The sequence below is a fragment of the Raphanus sativus genome, unplaced genomic scaffold, assembly GCF_000801105.2.
Source record: "Raphanus sativus cultivar WK10039 unplaced genomic scaffold, ASM80110v3 Scaffold3256, whole genome shotgun sequence".
Classification (NCBI taxonomy): domain Eukaryota; kingdom Viridiplantae; phylum Streptophyta; class Magnoliopsida; order Brassicales; family Brassicaceae; genus Raphanus; species Raphanus sativus.
Genome location: NW_026618562.1, coordinates 1 through 11,694, shown reverse-complemented (window position 1 = coordinate 11,694; position 11,694 = coordinate 1). Strand labels below are relative to the sequence as shown.

Here is an 11,694-nt window from a genome sequence, read left to right as displayed (position 1 = left end):
TTAGTTATGAATTATCATGAATTATCATGAATTTTAATTAGTTTTTGGAGCATGTTTGCTGGTGGTTGGTTTTGCAGCTGAAGACTTCCCAAAGGTACTTGGTCAGTGGGGATGGTTGGTTGAATGACTAAGTAACCTAAGGGGAGAGTTTATACAGGTATAAGGGAGTTGGACGAGTGGACGGGGAGCTGAGCAAAGCTACCTCACAGCTCGATCAGCTGGGAGAGAGTGAACCTCAAGTGAAGTGGTTCAGCTCAGCTGAGCTGGACAAACTAGTTTAACAAGCTGGGGATAGCTGAGACAATGAGCTAACAAGCTCCGTGGATGTGGCAAAGGTATGATCTAGCAATGTTGCATAGATCTAGATAGAATGGTTAGGGGAATGGAACCTCAGATTTGTATGACTTGGTTTAGGTTCAGGATCAACCTTGGAGCTGGTAGTAGTTGTGTATACTGACCATGGCTAAGGTGATTCGACCTGACAAGTGTTAGATTGGTTTTAGACCAATGGCTAATTAGAGAATATTCCGCTGTGCATAAGTTGAAAGGATCTAAGCTTGGGAAGGACTAAAGTAGTCTTAAGCTAAGGTCTAAGATAGACTTCGCCCTTAGGCGAGAGTATAGATAAAGATCGAAAAATTGAGTGGTTCGGTCAGGGTATGGACCGAGCGACGTGAGGCATCGACCGCGGCCTAGCCGGCCGGGTTCGGGTCTTACAGACTCTTCTAGTTAAAATTTATGTCAAAATGGACCAACTAGTGATACCATCATGTGTAGGCTTTACTTTTGAATGATGTAGGATTTGTTTGAACTAGATGATATGCAAGATGCTACGGAGGAAGGGAAATCTGTCTTGGATATATATCTTATATATCTCGGTGAACCAAATTAGAGATGAAAAGTCATCCTCATATGTGCGTTTTGGAGTATTGGAAAGACATGCCCATCGTTTTGGAGCTTTGACTTATATGGCATATGACATACTAAGCATTCCTATAACTACGGTAGCATCTGAGTCAATCTTTTTTTTTGTGCACCTCAGTATTAGTTCTCGTATTTTAAATAAATACAGAAGCTGTCTTCTTCCTAAATACTTCCAATCTTCTTTTTTTTTTTTCAATATTTACTTTGTACCCGATCATGGTTGTTTGGTTTTATGACCGACGACAATGATTATATATTTTATATCTCGGATTATTTATTTATTTTTTTATTATTTTAACATGAAATATTTATAAATGTTTTATTTTAATTTTATAATTTGTACAAATGAAGACATTGAAAATGAAGACTTTCACGAATAATAGGAATTTAGACCATTCGTTTTAGCGTTTTGCTTTAATTTAGTTTATTTTAGGAGTTTGATTTTTTTATTTTTGTCATGGATTGGTTTTTGTTTAGTATTTAATATGTTTTAGATTTTTTAATATTTAATTTGAATAATATTATTGAAGTTATTTTATCACTGTTTAATTTAATTTAATTTAATTTAATTTTATTATTATTATTTTGTGTTAGATCACGAGTTAACTCATTTAACTCATGATTTAGATGATCTGAATTCGAGTTTACATACTGACACTCATATAATAAATGAAATGAGCTGAGCTAAAGAGTCGAGCTCACTATTAGCTGAGATGAATTGAGCGAGGCATCTCATTTTGACACTTCTATGTGTAGCTTCCTCTTGTCTCTCTTCGTAAGTATAATACGTGAAAACTCTGAAACAATCGTTGCTATGTTTTGTATTGCTTAGGAAGAAGCAGCAGAAAAAGAACGAAGAAGCAGCAATGTCGGTAGCTAAAAAACCGAAGAAACTGGAGACAGCGATGAGGAATATAGTAAAGAGACCATCCATGGGGATGCAGATATATAGAAACCAAAAGATTCAGACAAGACAACTTCAAAAAAGACAGAGAACTTAAGAGACAAGAAGAATGAAGAATCTCTCCTCACTTCATCTTCCGATAAAAAATTGTATCTCGTTTACAGAACATCGAATACATTATAGTAAGTTGTTTTTTCAAATGAAAATACATTGTAAGTTTGGAGTTTCCTGAAGTGTTTGGTTCATCTAGAAATGTTAGTCACAAGTCAAAAACAGTTCCTAAACCATCTTAATCTGAATATTTTTTTTGGTATATGATGACTTCTTGTGGTACAAAGATCAAATTTCTTTACCAAGTATTAATTGATCGAAATCAATATGCAGTGAAAAGCCTCAAGACCCAAACCTTCAAAAGTGACATGGCGATTTTAATTAATGCAATTAGTGTGCATAGGTGTGTTCATGTTCTTGAATGGTCCCGTTTGTAATTAGCTCGTGCTTTGAAAATTTACGACGACTCTGACTACAAAACAAAGACTATTAAATAACGTATACCGTACAAAGAGGTTCGCAACTTGAGATACCACTTGAGTGTGAATTAAAATGCCGAAAATTAAAATATGTTATTGTTGAAGTTCTCTGTATATGGATACATAGATTGATACTTCGCTTTCGATTGACCTAATCTGTCATTATTTACGTGGCCAAGTTGCATTTCTTTGTCCTTTTCACTGTTTTGATCAATTTTTTCGTTTTACAACGAAATGTTCCGAAAGTTTTACATGAATAGAAATCTACTTTTTCTAAATGAAGTAAACTAATTATAATAGGGTGAACGTGTTATTTCTCCAAAAAAACTATCGTATAACACCAGATATCTACCAAACTATAACCTAGTGTTAGATTCGAGAGATATCTACCAAACTATAAACTCTCTCGAATCTAAAGTAGTTATAAAATTATTCGAAGCTTTTTATGTAAAATTTTTATGATCTTCCGAACATGTTTTAAAACATGTTATCATGTGAACATAATGAAGAAAATGAATTCACCCACCCACGTTGGTAAACAGATTCATATATTTTCATGTTGTCATTAGAGAGTTTGATATCTCCTAGTTTTAGAAACAACTTTTGAAAAAAGTAATAGAAACAAAATGATTACTGATTATTCTAAAAAAAAAGAATACTGGTGTTTGTGGAAAAAAATATTAATAAATTCCATAAAGACACACTTACGTCCAAGCCGTGTGAGTGACTCAGAGGCTGACTTTTAAGCATTTTTCTTGCACAAGGAAATGACCTTTTCACTTTGAATTGTTTCACATCACTGTATTTCGTTTTATATATTTAAAATATAAAATTATATCTACAATAACGAATAGTTGACTCCAGGAAATGACCTTTTCACTTTGAATTATATATGTACTCTATGATTAAATACTTGTATAAAGTAGTACAAATGAATTCAACTAAAACAGTGCTCTATCACCATAGGTGTATTATGAGACAATTCAAATTGAATATACTAAACGCAGGGCCGGCCCTGGGCTAAAGCCCGTAAAGCTTAGGTTTTAGGCGCCAAAATATAGATATAATTTAGGGGCGCCAAAAACGTGCAATAAAGTCTTATAGGCATAGTGGTTTGAGTGCTGCATATGTTGGTTAGTGATTGCATGTTCGAACCTTATGATTGCTTTCTCTTTTGGTAATATCTGAAAAATCCGACTAATTTTGATTCCCTTATTAACAATCTTATTTTCCATTGTTTATATATTTATCAAATGCTATAGCCAGCCATATAAGAACAAAAGAAATCAACTAAAAAACCTAATCTCTTTTTCTAAATAGCAGCCATTTACCACATACAATTAATTTTCTTAGAGTTTCAACGAGGCATAGTTTTAATAATTTCTGGATTGTCTTCTTGCATGGTCGATCTTCACAGTTTTATTATCCTACTCATGTATGTGTCTTCTCTTTCTACTTGTTATTTTCAATTTCACCCAAATATTTTTTTTCTTTATCTTAAAAACAAAGAACAAATATGAATTTTTCTTGTTGGGTTTAATTTCACTGTAGTGCTCTTATTCACTTTTAACTCTTTAAGTAATTGTGAGGTTATTCTAATTTTCAATGAATTTGTAGAAAGTGTTGCTGGAAAGAAAATAAGAACTCAGCTAAAGTTAACGCAGACAAAAGTTTAAGAATCATTATTTTATCTATTAGATCAATTTGTATTTTCTTACTGCAAAAAACAATGTTGGATTTTTTTTAAAGAACTCTTGTTAGAGGGCAGCAATTCTTTGATTTGCTTTAGGCGCCATGGAACCCAGGACCGGCACTGACTAAACGTCACAAGTTCATACACTAATTAATGGTAAGGACTAAGGAGAAGATTAACTAATTTTATGGTCTCCATCACGAAAAAGCTTGTGGGTCAAAATCCAGATGTCTTGAATTGATTTTCAAACTCTTAAAAAGAATTCGAACTATAAGTTATAGTTTATCGTGCACAAAAAGGTTATAATTTTATAACTAACTACGATGTGTGAATTCTGAAAATGTGAAATACAAAAAAATCTATAAATTTCCGAAGTAAAACAACTCCTAGATTTTTCCAAATCACGATCATAGATTGAAGCATTTTATTTGGTTGATCTTGTTGGCATTTTCCTTCAATTTTTTTATAATTCAATTGAATCAAAAAGGGATGCATAAAAATGACACGTAAGACCAAAGAATGGTGGGTTCCTCAGACTTCCTCTCCTTTAATAATTGAGTTACCCCCTTCTACAATCTACAGAGGAACTCTATCTTCTTATATTTATATATCCCTTACCAACCCCACAAGTTCCTCCCTCTTTTTCTTTTTGTTTCCTTCTGACAAATCAATACTCAAGGCAATAAAAAATCAAATAGCTACTTGATCATCCACTAGCTCTTGTCTGAACTGGTAAAAAAGAAAGAAGAAGAAGACAACTTTTGAAATGGGTCATTGCATTTCATCCCTTTCCTCTTCCTCTTCTTCCAAAACAGGTCTCCACAGTCATGGTAATTAACTATTAATCTCTCTTGAGATTCTTCTGCAAGTTCTTGTTCTTTTCTTACTTCTTTCAAGAACCTCTCAAAAGATTTTCAAGAACATAAAAAATAGACGTTCTTTTTTTTTTTTTGCTTCTCATCTCTTTGCTTTTGTGATTACTCAGCCTCTACGAACAACCACAGTAATGGAACAGGTTTCTCGTCATCAACGACCACCACCCTCGCGACGACAAACAGCAGCGTTGGACCACAAAGCCAATTCTCTGAAGCGGATAGCGAATATTCCGGTGGGATAGTTGGTGATTCTGGTCTAATATTGGAATCACCAAATCTCAAAGTCTACAGCTTCCAGGATCTAACGACGGCGACCAAGAACTTCAGGCCGGATTCCATGTTGGGTCAAGGAGGTTTTGGTAAAGTTTACAGAGGTTGGATCGATACCAAGACTCTTGCTCCTTCTAAAGCCGGTTCTGGTATGATCGCCGCCGTTAAAAGATTGAATTCAGAGAGTGTTCAAGGATTCGCAGAGTGGCGAGTAAGATCTAAACTCTAGTTTTGATATAACTAGTATATTTCCCGTGCTACGCACGGGCATTGTCTATATATATATATATATATACACTATAATATATAGATGATTTACAGTGAATAATTGTCATTGTGAATCATAAAGAGAAAACTAAAATTTCTTATTTAATCTTAAACTGCCATTGTGAATCAAAAATAGAAAACTAAAATATGTTGATCCGAAAGTAAACAGAAAATAATATCACCACATTTCTGTAATATTATAAATACATAAAATAAAATATAAGAAAGACAAACCTGGTTATGTAAGTCTTGGTTGAGAGAGTATACATGAGTCTTTTCGGGTCTCTCCTCTCACCCGAGCTTCTTAAGCTCTATTTGTTTTTCTTCTACTTTTTCGAAAGTATTAAACTTTATTTGTTATCTTCTAGATCCGCGTTGTTTGTTCTATTAATTAATTTTTAGACAGGAGTGGACAAAAAATCCAAACCAAACCGAACTGATCCAACCGAAATTAAACTGACTCAAACCAAACTATGCTCTTTATATAATCTAATTAGTTCATGTTTTACTCAACCCGAATGGTTTGGTTTGGTTTGGGTTTAACCGAACCAAACCAAACCAAACCGAGAACCTAATATATTTTTATCTATTATATATTAACTTATTGTAAATTTTAATTAAAGTTTTGTTTCCATTTTTTTAACTTCATATAATTTTTAAAAATTCAAAATATGATACAAATAATACTATTATATATATTATTTAATTCTAATACCTAAAGATTGTATTCAAAACAAAACCCAAAATAAAAACTATAAGTATCTAAATCGTAGCCGTTTCATCTCATCTTTTTCCAATATTCATTGTCTAAAGGTAAAATTATGTAACAAAAATATTGTTTGATATATTTAGTTTTTGGATACATTGTTTCTTTTTTTTTTACTTTTAGTAATATTTTTTTAGCTAATAAAGTTTATATTCCCACTCTATCTTTTATAGTTCGCATACCCAAACTACACCGAATCAAACTAAACCATAATAAAGTAAAACAAACTAAATTAAAACCAAACCGAACTGAATCTAAACCAAACAAAAATAAACCTAAATCGAATCCAAACCAAAGCTACTTTCGTTTTAATTGGGTTGAGTCTTATAGAACCCAAATTAACCAAACCAAACCAAACCGAACCCGAAATTAAACCGATACACCGATTTAGAACCCAAACCAATGGTTTAATCCTTCTCAATCCGTGTAGGTATTTATATTGGCGTATGTACCTCCTTCTCTAAAACCTACGCCGCCTTTCCCATCCCCTTTCCTTCTTCGATCTCTCCAATGGTATAACTCTCTCTTATTCCTTCTTCGATCTATCAATACACCAATGGTGAATAAAATCTCGAGAAAACTCTTCAACATACGCTATTTCTATTTGATTAAAGTGATTAACCTTGAAGAATAAATTAAGAAAGACTTGGATTACGTGTATCATGATTGTATGTGATCTGTATAAATAAAATGTTTTCATTGGATTTTGAAGTTTTTTCATTTATTGACATGTCCTCTCCACATGATTCTAAAAATCCTATGTGGCAGAAGCTGGAGAAAGGCTAGCGTTATTACTGTGTGGATTATTTTTGCGATCTTGATTACTTCTTTGACGGGATATAAAACGACCTTGACTTCCTGTTGCAGTCTTGCTGAATTATTAAAAGAAATATTAATTTATTTATACTAATAAATAAAACATTTGTACCAAGACGTAGGTCATCAATAGTTTTAAATTTGGGCGTTTATGACTCTCATTGGTGGAGTTCTAAAAAAAGATTCTTATTGAATATTATTATCTTATTGTATATTTGTAAAATAAATAAATTTTAATAAAAACAGATAACATAACCAGTAAAAAATGACATATGATCAACAGGAGTAACTGCAGAAATTGTTACAGAATCTCATTTGAGGTACCGGCCGATTTACTATCTTTCTTTTAATTTTTCCTTTTTATATTATTATTATATTCTTACATATTAGTGGTGAAAATTTAGCATAGAGCATGATTCATGTAGAGTTCTTATGTATGTTCTCAAAGTATATTAACTCATGCATATAGATAAAGTACTATTTTGGAGATCTCAAAACCATGAAAATCATTTTCATAGTTTTGAGATCTCTTTAATAAAATATAAATATTTTTATATACATATATTTAGAAAATTTGTTGGGGAACCTCTTATCTGGTTGTTCTTACTTCTGAGTTGTGAGTTTTCATTATTAGTTGTTTGTTGTTTTTTTTTTTGGTCAAAATAGTTGTTTGTTGTTAGCTACACAATATAATATTGTAAAAGTATTAATCATATGTAACATTATAATTTAAGATTGGTAAGAGTTATAAAAATCTGGATTCTTTGGCAGTGTCAGTTTGTAATATTTACTAGTCCTAGATCTTTCATTTGGTTTACTAATCTGGTTTCTTTGGCACGATAATTTTCAAGTTAAAGAATAGTGCTTTGTCTTTGTTTTTGGACAGTCGGAAGTTAACTTCTTGGGGATGCTTTCACACCCAAATCTGGTGAAGTTATTAGGATACTGCCGTGAAGACAAAGAGCTTCTGCTTGTTTACGAGTTCATGCCCAAAGGAAGCCTTGAAAGTCATCTTTTTCGAAGTAATTAACATCACTTAAACCCCACAGAACTCCATCATTGTAACAAAGATTGATTCTATTTCTTAAAAATTACTTTGCATGATCTTAATTTGATTCAGGGAACGAGCCATTTCCTTGGGACCTAAGGATCAAGATTGTGCTTGGTGCAGCTCGTGGCCTTGCGTTTCTACACGGCTTACAAAGAGAAGTCATATATAGAGACTTCAAAGCCTCCAATATACTTCTGGACTCGGTTAGTCTGATCAAAACACTTCATATTATATGATAGTCATGACAACAATTAGTAGAATCTTTCATCATTTTTGCTAATGAGATTTTGTTTTGAAATGTTCATCTGCGCATGCAGAATTTTGATGCAAAGCTTTCAGATTTCGGTTTAGCAAAGTTAGGACCATCACAAGAGAAGTCACACGTTACGACTAGGATCATGGGCACGTTTGGTTACGCTGCTCCTGAATACATGGCAACAGGTACATTTAGAAGAAAAAACATATATCAACCATGGTTTATTTTGTAACAAAACTATTAAGTAACCGTTTCAGTTTATTTTCTTCATCTTCAGGCCATTTATACGTTAAGAGTGATGTATATGCCTTTGGTGTAGTACTACTAGAAGTGATGACCGGACAAAGGGCATATAACCCAAAACGCCCCAAGGGACAAGAGAATCTAGTCGAATGGTTAAGACCAGAACTCTTGAGAAAACACAGAGTGAAAAATATAATGGACCAAGGAATCAAAGGTCAATACTCACCCAAAGTCGTAGCAGAAATGGGACGCATCACACTCTCTTGTGTCTCGCCAGACCCGAAAAACCGACCACACATGAAGGAAGTAGTCGACGTACTCGAACGTATCCAATGCATTAACGTAGTCACAGACCACTCTTCGACTAAACCGAATGTTGCTAGCTCTTCTCGCTCCTCGCCGCATCGCTATCAGTATAGTTATAGAGCTGGTGACGCGGGGGCTGAACGGAGGAGGCCGGCGGCTAGAACTTGATTTTATTTTTTTCAACGATATATATGCATATATGATATGGTTTTAGAGTCCTTTTGGCTATATTTCATTTAAAATGGGAGAATTTATGATTAGTTTTTGCAAAAATATTCTTGAAGTAACCCTTTCTCAAAAAAAAAAAAATATTCTTGAAGTGCTTTGTGTAGAATAGTGTATTCTTGTGTTACATACTAGAGATCTCTGAACCTTTGCAAATATGAAAGCATGTGAAATGTGATCAAATATATATAGACGGAAATGGAGGAATTAATACATACTGTATTTGTTACTACAATTCGGAAAATCTTTAAAATATTGATCATTTTCCCACGTCTAAAGCTAATCTTAGAGTAAGATGAGAACATATAAACTAAAGAAACAAGAAACATTCATCTGTAAATTTTTAAGATGTTTGTAAGTTTATTTTACAGGTTAAGTTGTGGAATTGTTGGTTTTGAGAAGATCTACTCATTTGTAGATTTTGAGAAAGGGTAGGGCTGATGAAGTGATGAGTGATGACTTTGAAAATATTCAATTTCAGTTATGGGTTGGATCTGGATAAATGATCAAATTTCAACATGGACCGCATCATTATTTAAGTTTAAGTTTTGTTTACATTTGCATATTCATAAAAAAGAAAAAAAAAATCTGGAATACATCCAGATTCAGTCACCTCCTGACCATCTTCCTCTAGATGATTCATTCAAATAAATCCGTACACCTCTCCATTAATCAAATTAAACCTACTGTTTCCTATATGCAGTGAAACGAACATATTTGTATATTATAAAGACTCTATTATAAAGACTAGGTATATTTTTAAATTATCTCTATATATTAGTTGTCGATTTGAGGACCACTTCTAAATTATCTCTCTATATTTTTCTTAGAAAAACTCTATTATAAAGACTAGGTAAGGAAGCCACGCGATATTGCGTGGGAACTCATTTTTTTATAAATAGATACATCATTTTATAATTCAATTTTATATAAAATATTAATTTTATTTTCAATAAATTTTTATTTCAAAACATAGAACATATGTATTATATTTATTTATAGATAATATTAGAAATGTATATATTTATAGTTTTAAATTACCACTAAAATACAAATACATCAATACCAATAAAATTATACATCTTTTATTAATTTAGGTAAGTTACTCTAAAATTTAAATTATATAACTTTAGAATAAATAAAAAATCTACATCTTTTATTAATTTAGATAATTTACTCTAAAATTTTAAATTATAATTAAAATCACTTTTTAAACATTAAAATATTTTTAAATCAAAATATATCATTTTTATGTCGTTTACGAATGCCTCGTAACCCAATTTAATTTAGTTAGTATTACAAAACCTATATATGTGTAATATGCACAAATAAAGACAGACATATTTGTATAAAATTTAAATACTAACTAATACACAACTCTTGAAACAAATAATAGATGACAAAAAATGAAAACAAACAATAAAAAGACACATTTTAATATATAATGAAAAGACATAACTTTAACAAGAAATAAAATTCTACAAAAATACACAAATTTTCAATATTGTTTGGGTTTTTTTTAGATGCAACTTCATGTAAAAAACTTAAGAGATTCAATTTTTCATATTAATAAACTGATTTTTAGATATAAAACAACTACTAATATTTATGAAATATTAATAAATAGATATAGGCATAATAAAAATGAAAATACATAAATATTTGCTATAAAAATGAAGAGATGCAACTTTCCATATATATAATAGTCACATCTTTTTAACTAAAATGTGGTTATTTTGAAATGATAATAATATGAATATTCGCAATTTTTCAATTTAAATAGTCACATCTTATCAATTTAAGGTAGTTATTTTGAAATGAGATATATATGAATAGTCACAAATTTTCATTTAAATAATTACATCTTTTCAATTTAAATACTAACTAATACCTATTCTTTAAACAAATAATAAAAAGATATATCTTAATATATAATGAAAAAACATAACTTTTAACAAAAAAATAAAGTTCCTATAGAAATAAACAACTTTTCAACATTGTTTGGGTTTTTTTTCATGTAAAAAATTTATAAGATGCAACTTTCATGTATAAAACTTAAGAGATTCAATTTTCATATTAATACACTGATTTTTAGATATAAAAACAATTACAAATATTTATGAAATATTATATAAATAGATATAAGCATAATAAAAACGAAAATACATAAATATTTGTATAAAAATGAAGAGAATGCAACTTTTCATATATATGAATAGTCACATCTTTTTAATTTAAAAGGGGTTATTTTGAAATTAATATTATAATGAATAGTCGTAATTTTTCAATTTAAATAATCACATATTTTTAAATTAAAGGTAGTTGTTTTGAGAATGATTATATATATATATATATAGTCACAACTTTTCATTTAAATAATTACATCTTTTCAATTTAAAATACTAACTAATACACAACTCCTAAAACAAAAAAAATGAAAAGACACATTTTAATATATAATGAAAAGACACAACTTTTAACAAAAAAAAAAAATCTTATAAAAACAAACAACTTTTCAACATTGTTTGAGATTCCTATTATTCGTAGATAGGTATTGTTCTGATGTAT

At 30.8% G+C, this 11,694-nt stretch overlaps 1 protein-coding gene across 1 annotated transcript; it reads left to right on the top strand.

Moving 5' to 3' along the window:
* The first annotated feature begins 4,630 nt into the window (after positions 1-4,630).
* Positions 4,631-9,222, top strand: LOC108820676 (probable serine/threonine-protein kinase CST). Its single transcript, XM_018593677.2, has 6 exons — positions 4,631-4,881; positions 5,037-5,407; positions 7,932-8,067; positions 8,166-8,299; positions 8,414-8,537; positions 8,630-9,222. The coding sequence occupies exons 1-6, from the start codon at positions 4,818-4,820 to the stop codon at positions 9,067-9,069; spliced, it is 1,269 nt and encodes a 422-aa protein (XP_018449179.1). The 5' UTR covers positions 4,631-4,817; the 3' UTR covers positions 9,070-9,222.
* Positions 9,223-11,694: the final 2,472 nt, after the last annotated feature.